The 15,349-nt window shown below is 32.8% G+C and overlaps 1 protein-coding gene and 1 long non-coding RNA gene across 2 annotated transcripts in view; both read left to right on the top strand.

The window, feature by feature from the left end:
* The window catches only part of LOC140442644 (uncharacterized), a 145,898-nt gene extending 143,271 nt beyond the window's left edge, over positions 1 to 2,627 (top strand). The window contains exon 3 of the long non-coding RNA XR_011951094.1: positions 2,324 to 2,627. This is a non-coding gene — a long non-coding RNA (uncharacterized lncRNA). The remainder of the gene's footprint in view (positions 1 to 2,323) is intronic.
* A 6,422-nt stretch (positions 2,628 to 9,049) lies between these two features.
* LOC140444327 (uncharacterized) lies at positions 9,050 to 14,458 on the top strand. The gene has a single exon (XM_072536077.1). The coding sequence runs from the start codon at positions 9,050 to 9,052 to the stop codon at positions 14,456 to 14,458; it is 5,409 nt and encodes a 1,802-aa protein (XP_072392178.1).
* The last annotated feature ends 891 nt before the right edge of the window (positions 14,459 to 15,349 follow it).

Raw genomic sequence — 15,349 nt, 5'->3', positions numbered from 1 at the left:
AAAATACCTACCCATGCAACTTTCAGGTTTAGTTCGTAAAATGATAAATATACCATATAGCGTAAAAAGTTCGTTGCCTACTATCAGTTATTTACCTTAAAGCGAAATAGTTTTCACAGTTTTCGGTTTATTACTTTATCAGTTAATTGAGTTAGCAAGTTTATTGACACTTAAAATATTACGAGTATTTTGAGACCTCGAACGTGATATCGTTTGAAGCTTATGAATCTAATTTCTTCCGTTTCTTTAGGTAACCGCCTGATTTAGATTTTATGGTCTCAATTTTATGATGTTGTAACCATAAATTACAGCTTAATAGTGTAGACTGTCGCGTAATACAAGCGATTTGTACTAATGATGAACATAACAGTCTCAATTCCGTACATATTTGAAACTAACGTATTCAGGTATTATTATTCTAATGATGTTTAGTTGGTCTAGGACTTAATTTCAATTTTTTTTAATAAATGAATGTTGTATTCTATTTATTTATATTATAATGTATTTGTGATGCGGAAGCTACAATGTTCAGGCTGCGTAAGTTTTACTTACGCAGCAATACAAAACGGCTATGTGTACAGGTAAACTCTTTACCAATTATAATAAATGCGCTGGTAGATAGTACAAATTCATCACCACAATAAAACCAAATTTTAAAATGGACCTAGAGAGATTTTTAAACTAATCACTAGCTTACCTTCATCCCGTAAGAGGTAAAGACCATAAAATGCATGTACACCGCTAAGGTTTGCTAATCTGACAGAAAAATGAAAATCCGGATATATTAAATGCAAAGGTTGACTGGTATTTAGAAATTCTACTAAATTCTATTGATACTTACCTCCAACTATGCAAAAAAGAAAAAATTCTCTTCATTGGCACTTGCTCCTTATACATGGACACTGAACTGATAATTGATTACGCTTTGAGCCAACGTGGAAGAAAAATGGAATAAAAAAGTTGAGGATTATTTTCGGTATAATAGAAAATAACACACGATCGAAAATATTTTTATTAAAAAGTTCAAAATCTAAAACCTATGCAGCTGAATTTTTAAATATCAAATCCGTTAAGATTGGCAAATGCGTCTAATAGGCTACTCATCATAACCCCAAAATAAATATATCAGTTAAATTTTAAAACAATTAGATTAAAATAACTTCTAAATTTAATAGACTACTACGTAAACAAGAAGTGTAACAGATAACAGGCAATCTTTTGCATAAGAAACCTTGTGAAAAAAAAGTATTTTTGAAGTATGTAAAAATTTGAATTCCCAGATGAGCGCTTTCGGCTTACAAAGAAATCTAAGAGATATATAAGATTACTCAGAGCTATGCTACAATAGGACAATAAAATGAATGATTATTAAATTAGATATGATGTCCAAAGATTGATTTATCTGTGTTATTAAGATGTTCTTTGATTCGTAAAGTCAGGGTTCTCAATGTTTTACCCACAAGAATCATGTTACAATCCCTATAAGACAGTTTGTACATACCACTTTTGTTTTATTTATTAATTTTGTAAATCACGAAAATACCCGAAGATTTCTATTGACGAAACAAAAATCCAGAAATTTGCTTTGATCTGTGCCTTTTAAGAATTGCAAGGCAAAACAGACGATGCTAAAGATGTAAAGAAAGAAAATAAGGAATTCTAAAAATTTTATTCCAAGACATACCTCCACATCTAAGCAAAACTCGTTATCGAATTGGTTTCTTGTACTGATAAAGAGTATATCGAAATAAAAAGAAAGACAGTTAAGATTTGATTTCACGTACAGTGCCTCTGTATATTCGCTTATATGTATTTCGTCCTAATGACTCATCAGAGTGACTGTTACCGAAGCTATGAAGCTATGTTGTGGAATACAAGTTTTAGATTCCCCTTTTCTCACTTGACATCTTTAGCATTGTCTATTTTGCCTTACAATTCTTAAAAGACACAGATTAACGCAAAAATCTGGATTTTGGTTTCGTCGATAAAAATTTTCGGATTTTTACTTTCGTGATTTATTATCAGACATCGCTATAGCTTCCATACTGAAGCCATTTTCAGGTACTATACGTGAAAACAAATCTTAACTGTATATATATATATATATATATATATATATATATATATATATATATATATATATATATATATATATATATATTCAGAGATTCTACAGTATTTTTATATATATATATATATATATATATATATATATATATATATATATATATATATATATATATTCAGAGATTCTACAGTATTCACTGCCTTCCCTCGCTCAACCGTTTTCATCTCAAAATCTTAACTGTCTTTCTTTTTGTAGGGGAAAGGATGAGGTAGCTGCTTCGATGATTTAAAAGTAAATATTTGAAAAATTATAGTCCCACCGTCCTACATTTGGTAGATAAAAAATAAATAAAACCTCGAAGGACCAGCGACCAATAGGTCACAAAATTGCGGATTAGTAATAATGTAGTGAGTAGTAAAATTAAAAATAGAATAATTAAAATAAGAATTAAGCTAGAAATATTTTTATTATATTATTAACAGAAATAATTAGAACTAGCAGAATCGCCAACAAATCACCCCTTTATAATAATAAAACATAAATGTTCATATAAAATGTTCTTAAATCTTACAACTTTTTGTATTAATTGTTCCTAAATCTAAATATATGCGATTTATAGAATAAGAAAGTTTATTGTTTGTTGTATATCCGGCAACCCTGTAATTTGTCGGACCGGTATTTATGAAATGTTGGCACAAAACTGTAGATTCTCTTTTGTACAACAGAATAATTTCAGGTACTTACATATTTGATGCACAGGCTCTGAATTTAATATGGTTAATTAACTATTTAATAAAATAAGTTATCTGAAAACTGCTTCTATTTAAGAAGCGTGAGAACTATAACTTGCTTCTATTTGAGAAGCTGAAAAATAAGTCTAACTTGCGTGCTTCTATTTGAGAAGAACAAGCAGGATTTCGTACGGGTCGATCCACTATTGACCACATTTTCTCCTTAACCCAGATAATTGAGAAAAAGATGGCAAGGAATCAAGACATTTATGGAAAGCACGAATATTAATATAGAATTAATAAAAGCCGTCAAAGTGCTATACAACCAACCAATAACAAAGATAAAAGCAGGGACACAAATAACAACAGCATTTATAACATCAAAAGGATTGATGTTATGAAGCAAGGATGTTGCTTGTCTCCCACTTTATTTAAAATATACCTCGAAAGCGCTTTAAACAGATGGAAACAAAAATGCAGGACAATGGGGATACCGCTCACCAATACTATGGTATATACACTTAACTTTGCAGATGATCAAGTAATATTGGCTCAAGATTATGACGATTTAAACTATATGGCACGAAAATTAATTGAAGAGTATGATATATGGGGTCTAGAAGTAAATAAAAAGAAAACCGAATACCTGTGCATTGGAGCAGAACAAAAAGATCTCATATTAGACGATAACACTACGATAAAGCACTGCTGTGACTACAAATACCTAGGTATCACTATTTCACAAGACGGAACATTAGACAAAGCCATAAGAGAGAGAAATACGTCAGGGAGAAAAGCCATCACAATGTTAAACACCATTTTATGGGACCAATCCATCAGCAAAGAAAATAAAAAGAGGATATATGAGACTATAGTAAAAAGTATCACTTTATACAGCTGTAAGGTATGGCCACTGAAAGAAAGAACACTGTCAACGCTGAAAGCGACGGAAATGGATTTTTGGGGAAGAGCCGCAGGAAGATCTAGAAAAGAAAGGATTACCAACGAACGCATTAGAGAAAAAATGGGAATCAAACGAACAATCACAGATGAACTAACAACAAAACAACTTATCTGGTTCGGACACATACAAAGAATGGACGAACAACGAATGCCAAAAGAAATACTAAAGTGACAACCAGAACGAAAGAGAAAACGAGGAAGACCGTATGGATATGGTGTTGACCTAGAGCTAAAATTCAATCGAAATTGAGAACAGAAATGGAATGCTTATAAATCCTATTTTGGATTCTACGATTTGTTTGGCCTATATAAGATCGGGTGCAGTCTGCATAAGAAATTTCATAAACTTCGTGTTGTTCATTTGAAATGGTGTATTTGATTCATCGGACAAGAGATGATTGTTGTCAAAGACTCACAGACACTTCGTCTAAAGGCTAGCAACCACAGTGGACGCCTACGTTACCATGTAGCTAATTCTGTTTATAACTTAAACATCCTAGTTTTAAACATCAAAGATATAATAAAGGTAATTTAACTAGGTTTAGAGGGTTTTTACCCAAGCATTTAATGGTTTCAAACATGTAAATCCACATAGCACTGATGATCGAATAGTTATTCCAAAAACGTTTTGCGATGTAGCCCGACAGGGTTTTTATCTTAATATACCTTTTATAAAGGAATGTTTTGAATAAAATTTTTTACATACGTATTACTTTTTCCAGAGCCAGATTAAACAGTATACAAGAGAGAGGGTCTTCCTGGCGCAGCCCATTATTTGTTTGAAAGGGTTCAGACAGTTCCCCTTGGATTGTTACTCTACATTTAACTTTTTCAAAAGTTAGTTTTGTTAAATTTACCAACTGATTTGGTACTCCTAGCTCTTTCATTCCTTTGAACATTTCTATTCTATTTACAGAGTCGTAGGCTACTTCTTATTATATAAATATGTGATGACTAGTTATACCATACGCCAGTGTTTTTTTAAATAGTCTAAGGGTTGCAATCTGATTAATTGTTGATTTACCATCTCCAAAACCAGCCTGTTATTTTCCTACTATTCGTTCTACATACGGTGCCATACGGTATGATAATACTGTAAAAAATTTTTATACGCTCCATTTAAAAGCGTAATTCATGTGTTGTTAGAGCATTCAAAGATATCTCCTTTTTTGTGTATGGTAAAAAGTATTCCAATATTCCAATTACTGGGGAGTGATATGTGTGTCTATATTCCTTTTATGAGCTGCTGTATTGCCCTTATGGTATCGTGACCACCTTCCTTATATAGTTCATCTGGGAGATTATCTATTCCGGGTGGTTGGTTTCTGACTAGTTTTTAATTGCGTATTTAACTTCAAAAATCGTTAGTGATTCCTCTTTCCTCTTGTCTGTTCCGCTTACCTTATCTCTTTTGTGTTCGAGGTTTTTTTCTTCGTCTGTTATAATCTTTCCTTGTTGTAAATAAATGACCATTCTGACTTCTGCAATGACTTGTGGTTGCCTTGAACCGTTTTCTGTTGATATTTTGAATTCTTCTCTTTATTAAGGATTTCTATATATTTCAGTTCCTTTAAGTGGTTTCGTTTTTTTCTTTTGTGTATCCTCTTTTCTTTTCTCCTCTGTCTTATAATTCTCTACAAGTTGTTTTGTTGTTGATCGATCTTGTGTGAATTCTAACTGATATGCGTATATTTTGGTTTCTTGATAAGGTTCATGGTAAGTCCAAAAATCATATTAAAACTATACATTTTTTTTAATCATAGGAATTGGTCCCTTGCTTTCTTTCGGTAATAAATAATAGAAATAAAAGATAGAAGGCAATTTAATATACTATTAAATTAGTTATAGTAATAGTAATATTAATTAGTAATAGAAAGGAAATACAAATTCCACTATAAGGGACACATACATATGATTCCATGTACTTCTTTGCAGTAAATTCGGAGAAATAAGTTTTATATAATGACATGGAAATTTGGTTTCATCTAGATAGCTCCATTTGGACGTTTTCCAAAATGTCTACAAATATTTTTTACCAACATTTTCATTTTGGTATCCTTTTGTGTTTCGTGTCCATAATATTTTTATAGTTCGTTTTGCTTGGCACCTTTCTTATTCTAGTTTTATTTAAAAACATTTTGTACGTTTTTTAAAAACTTTTCCGTTACCAGAAATTCTATTTAATTGACTGTAAAAATAAAGTTTAGTAGTTAATGAAATTAAATAAAATACGCTACAAGCATGCAAAGCTCGGTTATAACTACAGAAATATCAGTATTTAACTTACTAAAGTTGTTGCACATAAAAGCTTGTAAAATACTCTAAATACTTTTGAAAGCATACTTGTTTGCATGAAATATATTCCCATTTAATTAAAAGTTTAAGGATATTCAGTCATTTGAAAAGTTTAACCTTTTTAGAACATTTTGGTTTGAAATAATTGTAGGTGTGGGCATTAAACAATATCAAAAATGGATTTTTGTAATATAAAGTTGTTTATTTTGTCATTCAAAAAGGTATTTTTTAAATGTCATTTAAAAATTTTAATGATTTTTAAAAGCTATTTACAAAATAGTAGAAGTTGAAGAAGAATATGGCCTGATATTCAACTTAAAGAAAACTAAATATATGATTGTATCGAAGAAAATCATTAATAATATCAATTTCCAAATTAAAAATGAGCAGATTAGAAAAGTTAATAAACATTTTTATCTAGGAATATATGTGAATAAAAGGAACGACTAGACGAATGAAATTGCAATAAGAATTAAAGAAGCGAGAATGTTCTTTACAAACATAAAAAGAATACTAACTAATTAAGACTTAAGCGAAGAACTAAAAATACTAGTAAAATGTTATGTTATGTTCTTCTCGTTTTTTTTTTTGTTTTTGGTTTTTTTTATGCTGATGTTCCTACTAAACTATTAGAAAATATTATTCGCTGTCTAAATCTGAAGATGCAGTGCTGCTATCGCTGTCATTATCTTCACCTGGTGTAAGTATAATTGGCTCTAGTAAAACTTTGACATGAGTGTCAAGTTCCCACATACGATATTCTTTTTTAATTATGTGGCCTATACATTTAACCCATTTCTCTGGAGTTACATGGAGGATTGCTTAAATCAAAAGTTCCTTAACTTCGTTTAATTTGAGCGTTTTGTTATTGCGTGCTATTTTTCCTTTCACTTGCGCTCAGATAAGTTCAATGGGATTAAGTTCGCAATGATAAGGTGGTAGACGTAGAACTTTGACACCATAATCTTTTGCAGTTTCATCCACAACATATTTAAGATATTCACTTTTCCTTAACCGTGCAATGTCAAGTAGTTGAATTTTGAGCATTGATTCTTCGTATGCAATCCCCTTTTCTGTAAGCCATTCTTGAATTCTCCCTTTCCGCCATGCCGTCGTCGGTAATTGTTCTAGTCTGCGGCTATATGTCGCATTGTACATAACAACCACAGACCCAGATTCCAATTTTGGTAAGATTCTTTTAAACCAGCGCTCAAATACTTCGGAAGTCATTTCTTTATGATAATCACCTGTTTTTTTTTCGACTCAAATTGAAGCAAACCATCATTAAGGAACCCTGTATCACTTCCTATATGGGTGATGATTAAACGCCGTCTCTTTCCTGATGGAGCTTTTAATCCTGTAGACCAGCCTTCTATAAATGCTTCGCGTTTACTTTTGACATTTAAATCTTGCCAAACTTTTCCAACTATATGACCTTCGTTAATCCAGGTTTCATCCAAAGAATATATTTTGCGTCCAGTGCTGCGAGTTTTTCGTATTTCTTCTAAATATTTTCATCTCCACAGAATAATTTCATTTTTTTCTAATAGCATACTTTTTCTGTTGCGTTTTACATATCGAAAGTTCATCTCACGCATGGTTCTGATTAAGACCCTAAGAGATATCTTGGGTAAAGAGTCATCGTTTTCGAGCTCTTGAGAAATTTTTTTTAGTGTTGGAATTTCACTCCGAAAATAAAAACAATGAATTTTTCGACGTATAATATTCCTTGTCTCGTCATCGAAAACAATGCTTTTCCTACCTCTAGTTTTACCTTTTTCTTGCTTTTTATTTTCCGATGTATTTTTAAGTACACGATAAATACAGCTAACGGATACTGGATAAATTTCAGTAAGAAATGTATCCAAGCGTTGCTACGCCACTGGCATTAAATAGCTAATAATTCTTAAAATCTACCTAGATAAATTCTCCGACTAATTCCCTGTTAGAAAGCGAGAACCGGTTCCCCTCAAACCCCTCGGTGGTAGTTTGGCATGGCAATCCAAGAGTATTGTTGTAATATTCAAAGTGTCACGTTGTATACCAGCCAAGCTGGACGCTTTACTTACAAATTTAGTTTAAGACCCAATGGGTCGATTCTTTGTTAGTTTGAGTTCTGTATAACTCCGCTTAGTAATAATTGTAGCATATTACTTGGTTAGCACGACAGAAATATCCTTGGTTCAAAATAATAAGTAGTATTAGTATAATTTAAATTGTATCAGTGTTCGTGTAGTGTTTATCGGACTAGTGTGGATTGAACAGTGACGGGCGGTTTACATAAAAGAACTTTACATGACAAACCCTTGGCTAGATATCAACTTAGTGTAGTAAAAAATCAATCATTAAATTAAGTATTGTTAACGCTTGTGGTTTTATTTCCCATGTAAAGTGGGTGGTCCTTCAACGTTGGAAATCATTACGATTTAAGATGCTCTAAATGGTAAGAAGATTTACTTCCTAATTGGTTTCATTTTGTTGGTCGTCTGCGAGTAGATGAGGAACCATTTAAACCATAGTATCAGCTATTATCTTCTACCATTTTTGTTGGTCATTCGACCGGATTTTGAACCAATTTATTTGCAAGTGAAATCTCACTTTTATTGAAAAACTTTCGCTAAAAATAAAAAATTTAAATTAGTTGACTTCCGCATTCTAGCCAAAGTTGTGTATCGCCGCTCTAAATATTTAATTTCAGAACTTTTCGTTGAAAAACAATTAAACCGCGTCGGTAGTGATATATGTGAGCCATCAAGTTACGCCATTGAGGAATTCATCTTGTAAGCGCATACCTGTGTATTCTTATCGGACCGAGCAGCGGTGACTTATTGTTCCCAGGAAATTCCAAAGAAGGTCGCAAGTTTACAACATTTATTGTTTTCTATTGGTATCGTTAAATTTATTATTTACAATATTTCATAGAAAATTTTATACTCAAAAGATTTAATCATTTTATTGTTGTCAATTGTACTAATTTGTAAAATTTTCTATAATGACTTCTCAGAATTTAGCCAAGCAAATTGGGGGTTTTAAAGCTCAATTGACCCGTATTGAAAGCTTTTTGAATACTAATTCAGATGATTTGAATAATAAACAGCTAATACAATTAAAATATGATAGTTTATTTGGAACTTATAGGAAATTACAAGATTTATTAGATCATGCGGAAGAGTTAAGTTCTGATGGTTCAACGACTGATGATACTGTATCATCACAAAACGAAGTTGTGGCATCAGCAATGGAAACTATCGACCGTTTTGAGTTCATTTTGGCCAAATTATTAAATTTAATAAATCACGCTGATGATTCTAGAGTTTCTCAAAATCATTTTTCTAATGTAAAGCTACCAGATATTAATATTAAACCCTTCTCTGGTGAAGCTCAAGAATGGCAATCATTCTTCGATTTGTTCCAAGCACTTGTGTTAAATAATGCCAAATTAAGATCTGATAGCGAAAAATTTTATTATTTAAAAACGCTTCTGAGAGGTCAACCGCTACAATTAATTGAATCTTTATCTGTGACTAATCAAAATTTAGAAATTGCTATATCAATGCTTAAAACTAATTACGAAGACAAAAATAAGCTTTTAAATTCTTTGTATTGTACATTATTCGATCAAAAAACTATGACTAAATGTAATTCTATTGAACTAAGGACGTTTCATATCACATGTAAAAAAACATTAGATTTAATTAGAAACTTAAACTTAACGGCTGAAATTAATTTAGACACATTGCTAGTATTTATCTTAGAAAGAAAACTAGATTATCAGACTAGACGCGCTTTTGAAAACGAACGCAATCCAAACGAACTGCCATCTACTAATGGGTTTTTTGAATTTTTGCAAAAACGGTATAATGTATTAGATAATTTAAACATATTTGAATCTAACGCAAAACCTAGAAGTAATAATAATAGTAATTTTGATAGGAACACATCTAGAGTATCATTACACATAAACGCCGCTGAATCTCGTCGTGACACAAATTTTTATAGTAAATCATGTAATTATTGCAAAGAGCGCACTCATCAGATATATAAATGTCAACAATTTTTAAATTTAGTTCCACAGGAAAGACATAAATTTGTTAAAGCCAAATCATTATGTTTTAATTGTTTGAGTAGTTTGCATATCTTGTCTTCCTGTAAATCGTTGTCCCGGTGTCAAGTATGCACGAAAAATCATCACTCTTTACTCCATTTAGACAATAACGGTCAGCAGCGATATCAATCGCAAGTTCGAACCTACGCTTCTTCTAATTTTCCACATAGTTCTCATCAACAAAGCGAAAACTTACATAGGCATAATTCTAATCCCAATAGCACTATCCATAATATTGTGTCCAATAATATTACTCCAAATGAAAATTCCCCTATTAATCTTGAGATGGACCCAACCAGGTCTACATCATTGTCTGCTGTGAATCGCAATAATAATCATGTTCTTCTGCCTACTGCACTAGTTAAACTTTATACGCGAGACAACCAACCTTTAATAATTAAGGCTTTGTTGGACTCAGGCAGTATGCAAAGTTTTGTCACAAAAAGTTTGGCCCAAAAATTACAGTACGACACAAGATCTCAAAAGTTAAATATTTCTGGTATAGGAAATAACATTGTAACCAAAAGTAGTGAAATTATTGATATAGAAATACATTCGCGAGTACACCCTTACAACAAATTTAATGTTTCTTGTTCAATAATAGACCAAATCACAGAAAATTTGCCACAAATTCCGTTAAATCCGCAGTCTTTTCAAATTCCACTAGAGTTTAATGGCGATTTAGCGGACCCCTACTTCTGGGAACCTAATAATATTGATTTATTAATTGGCGCGAATTTGTATTTCCAACTTTTAATAGGAGAAATAATCTCGCTAGGGGCTAATCTCCCTACGCTAATGAACACTCAATTAGGATATGTTATTGCGGGCCCACTCACATCAAAGAAATATCTAAGTCATACCAACGCATCCTTTGTAACACAAACTTTCTCCTTTTTATCTCGAGAAAATACGCATTATATTCGAGATAAAGAGGAAGAAAACAACGCAAAAATCGACACAATGCTAGAAAATTTTTGGGAAGTCGAAGAACTTCCATATACGCAGTCTCATATTGATGAAGACAAAATTGCAGAGACTCTTTTCCAAACCACCACGCGGATTTTGGATTCAGGGCGGTATCAAGTGGAAATGCCTCTTCGGCAATTGGAAAATAAAAAATTGGGCAGTTCCTTTGTTACTGCAAAACAAAGATTTTTACGTTTAGAGAAAAAATTTGGAAATGATCAAAATTTTTATAATGAATATAAAAAAGTTATTGAAGAGTATCTAACGCTACAACACGCAAAAGTTATACCTTTAAACTTGTATGATAATGTCACTAACAAAATAAAATATTTTATACCACATCGTGCAGTGATCAGAGAACATTCAATATCCACGAAACTTCGCATCGTATATGACTTTTCTGCCAAATCTACCTCGGGATATTCGCTGAATGATCTTACACTAAAAGGTTATCAAGTACAGGATAATTTATTTGATATTCTTTGCCGGTTTAGGACTTTTAAATTTATTTTGACTGCGGATATAAAGATGATGTATAGAGAAATTGAAATGTCACCCAAACACCGCTATTTACAAAATATATTGTGGAGAGATTCACCCTCTGAGGATTTTAAATGCATTGAATTGTCCCGTCTCAGTTTTGGACAAAATTGTTCTCCATTTTTAGCCACCCGCGTCATTAAAGATATTGCACAAAATAACCCTCAATTTCCGCTAGCAGCTAGCGCTTTGTTATATCAAACATATATGGATGACATCTTAGGTGGAACCGATCAATTTTCTGAGCTTGAAGTACTTTATGGAGAATTGAGTCAAATATTGAACCAGCATAGTTTCTCTTTACATAAATGGTCTTCTAATTCGCTTCGTTTTTTAAATAAGATTTCTGATCAAAACGCAGTGGAACTGGATTTGAATTTGGATGATGCACCTTGCAAAATTTTGGGTTTAAAATGGGATTCAAAAACGGATCATTTAAAAATTGATGTAAATAACGCTACTAAATTAGACCGCATTACAAAACGTCAAATTCTTTCATGTATTAGTTCTTGTTTTGACCCTCTAGGTTTGGTAAACCCTTTAATTGTGAAGGGAAAACTCTTAATGCAAGAACTATGGCAGATGAAGGTTTCATGGGACGAACCGATAATTAATTTACGCATAATAGATCAGTGGGAGAAATTTAATGAAAATTTAGCTCAAATCGCTCATATCAAAATTCCGCGGTTCGTCTTTTTTGACTTAGACATTCTTAGCATAGATTTACATGGATTTAGTGATGCAAGTCAAGTTGCATACGGTGCTTGTATCTATATAGTGGCACGATATGCAAATAATTCCTTGTCATCAAATCTTGTTGCCGCAAAATCGCGTGTCGCACCTTTGAAAAGCAAGCTTACCATTCCTAAACTCGAATTAATAGCCATGGAACTCTTAGTCAAATTGATTGAAAAAATTATAACGACCTTTAAAAACCGTGCAAAGATTAATTCTATAAACGCATGGTCAGATTCGCAAATTGCTCTCAGCTGGATTAAACAACCCGCTAATAATTATAATACATTTGTTTCGAATAGAGTGGCCAACATTCAGAATATTGGTAAAAATCTAAAGTGGAGACATATTAAATCACAATTAAATCCCGCGGATCTCTTGTCCCGCGGTGTATTTAATCAAAAAACATTTTCGTTTTGGTTTCATGGACCTGAGTTTTTGCTAAATCCCAAAATATATTTTGATGAAATTGATACCTTTGAGCAAATTGAGAATTTGCCGGAAGTAAAGAAAATAGCTCTATTAGTTGTTAATCATGCACCAAAGAATTGGATAACTATGTTTGAGAGATTTTCAAACTTTTCAAAATTACAAAACGCAGTAGCTTACGTATTTAGGTTTGTGTATAATATGAAACATAGTAATGAAAAAATTAAGGGTACTTTGACACTTAAAGAAATTTCGAACGCTCATGATTTCATCATCAAAACTATTCAGCAACAATATTTTGCAACCGATATAGCCCGTTTATTAGAAAAAGAACTAGTCGTAGACAAAAAATTGCTCCCTCTTAATCCTTTTTTAGACTCCTCTGGAATTGTACGTGTTGGAGGACGCTTGCAATATGCAGATTTGGACTTTAATAATAAATTCCCTATATTGCTGCCAGCAAATGATCATGTTGTTTCTTTGCTCATTAAAAAGGAACATTGTAGACTAGGACACAGTGGTCCTCTAAATGTGTTAGGCAATCTGCGCCTACGATATTGGCCTTTAAGTGGGGTCAAGTATGTTAAACGCATTAGCAAAAAATGCCTTACATGTTATAGATTCAATGCACAAACCGCATCACAACTTATGTCTCCACTCCCATTGGATAGAGTTAGAATCTCGCGCGCTTTCTACACTGTAGGTGTAGATTTTGCAGGTCCTCTGTTTATTAGGGCTTCTAGATTACGAAAGGCGCAAACGCTTAAATGTTATTTTGCAATATTTGTTTGCATGGCTACAAAAGCCATTCATTTAGAATTGGTTAGTGAATTATCTTCTAACGCTTTTTTAGCAACGTTCAAACGATTCATTTCCCGTCGAGGCAATCCTCACACTATCTATAGTGACAACGGGACTAACTTTGTTGGTGCCAATAATCAACTTAAGGAATTAAATAATTTCTTCAGATCAAATTCTGAATTTAACAAAATTAGAGCTTATTTAGCTCAAACCGAGATTCAGTGGAAGTTTATTCCTCCCAGATCACCTCATTGGGGTGGACTCTGGGAGTCAGCAGTAAAAAGTACCAAGTTTCATTTAGTACGTTTAATGAGTAATTCTGTATTGACTTTCGAGGAGTTATATACAGTTTTAACCCAAATAGAAGCTATTTTAAATTCTCGACCGCTTTATGCATTATCTAATGACCCTAATGATTTACAACCATTAACTCCGGGGCATTTCTTAATCGGTACTCCCTTAACCGCATTTCCTGAGATTGATGTTACAAATACGCCTGTTAACAGACTTTCTATCTGGAAACAAATTTCGAAAATACAGCAATCTTTTTGGAAACGTTGGTCTGCTGACTATTTAAATAATCTACAACATCGCCCAAAATGGCTCCTTCCCAACACAGATATTAAAGTAAATGATCTAGTTTTAATCACAAGTGAAAATACACCTCCGTTACGGTGGCCCCTAGCAAGAGTGATAGAATCAATAAGCAGCAAAGATGGAAAAGTTAGAATTGTCCGTGTTCGAACTGCTGATGGAGAATATATTCGCCCTATCACTAAGCTGATTCCTCTTCCATTGTCGGAAGCCGATAGTCTTCTGTAGCATTGTAGTTGTACTTAGAAAGTAAGTTTAGGATATTTCTAGCTGAAGTTATACTTCACCTAGCCGCGCGCCCCCCAGTATGGATAAATTTCAGTAAGAAATGTATCCAAGCGTTGCTACGCCACTGGCATTAAATAGCTAATAATTCTTAAAATCTACCTAGATAAATTCTCCGACTAATTCCCTGTTAGAAAGCGAGAACCGGTTCCCCTCAAACCCCTCGGTGGTAGTTTGGCATGGCAATCCAAGAGTATTGTTGTAATATTCAAAGTGTCACGTTGTATACCAGCCAAGCTGGACGCTTTACTTACAAATTTAGTTTAAGACCCAATGGGTCGATTCTTTGTTAGTTTGAGTTCTGTATAACTCCGCTTAGTAATAATTGTAGCATATTACTTGGTTAGCACGACAGAAATATCCTTGGTTCAAAATAATAAGTAGTATTAGTATAATTTAAATTGTATCAGTGTTCGTGTAGTGTTTATCGGACTAGTGTGGATTGAACAGTGACGGGCGGTTTACATAAAAGAACTTTACATGACAAACCCTTGGCTAGATATCAACTTAGTGTAGTAAAAAATCAATCATTAAATTAAGTATTGTTAACGCTTGTGGTTTTATTTCCCATGTAAAGTGGGTGGTCCTTCAACGTTGGAAATCATTACGATTTAAGATGCTCTAAATGGTAAGAAGATTTACTTCCTAATTGGTTTCATTTTGTTGGTCGTCTGCGAGTAGATGAGGAACCATTTAAACCATAGTATCAGCTATTATCTTCTACCAGATACTTTTCTTAAACTGCTACAAATGTCGACCGCTTGGCTAACATTTAATGCCATTTTTCTGCCGACAATTCGTTCATAAACGTTTCGTATCACTACCTTCTCTTCG

The sequence above is a fragment of the Diabrotica undecimpunctata genome, chromosome 6, assembly GCF_040954645.1.
Source record: "Diabrotica undecimpunctata isolate CICGRU chromosome 6, icDiaUnde3, whole genome shotgun sequence".
NCBI lineage: Eukaryota > Metazoa > Arthropoda > Insecta > Coleoptera > Chrysomelidae > Diabrotica > Diabrotica undecimpunctata.
This window is presented reverse-complemented; position numbering and strand designations above follow the sequence as displayed.

Bases quoted from the DNA above. Each gene is read 5' to 3' on its own strand.
- LOC140444327 (XM_072536077.1), top strand. From the start codon at position 9,050: ATGACTTCTCAGAATTTAGCCAAGCAAATTGGGGGTTTTAAAGCTCAA.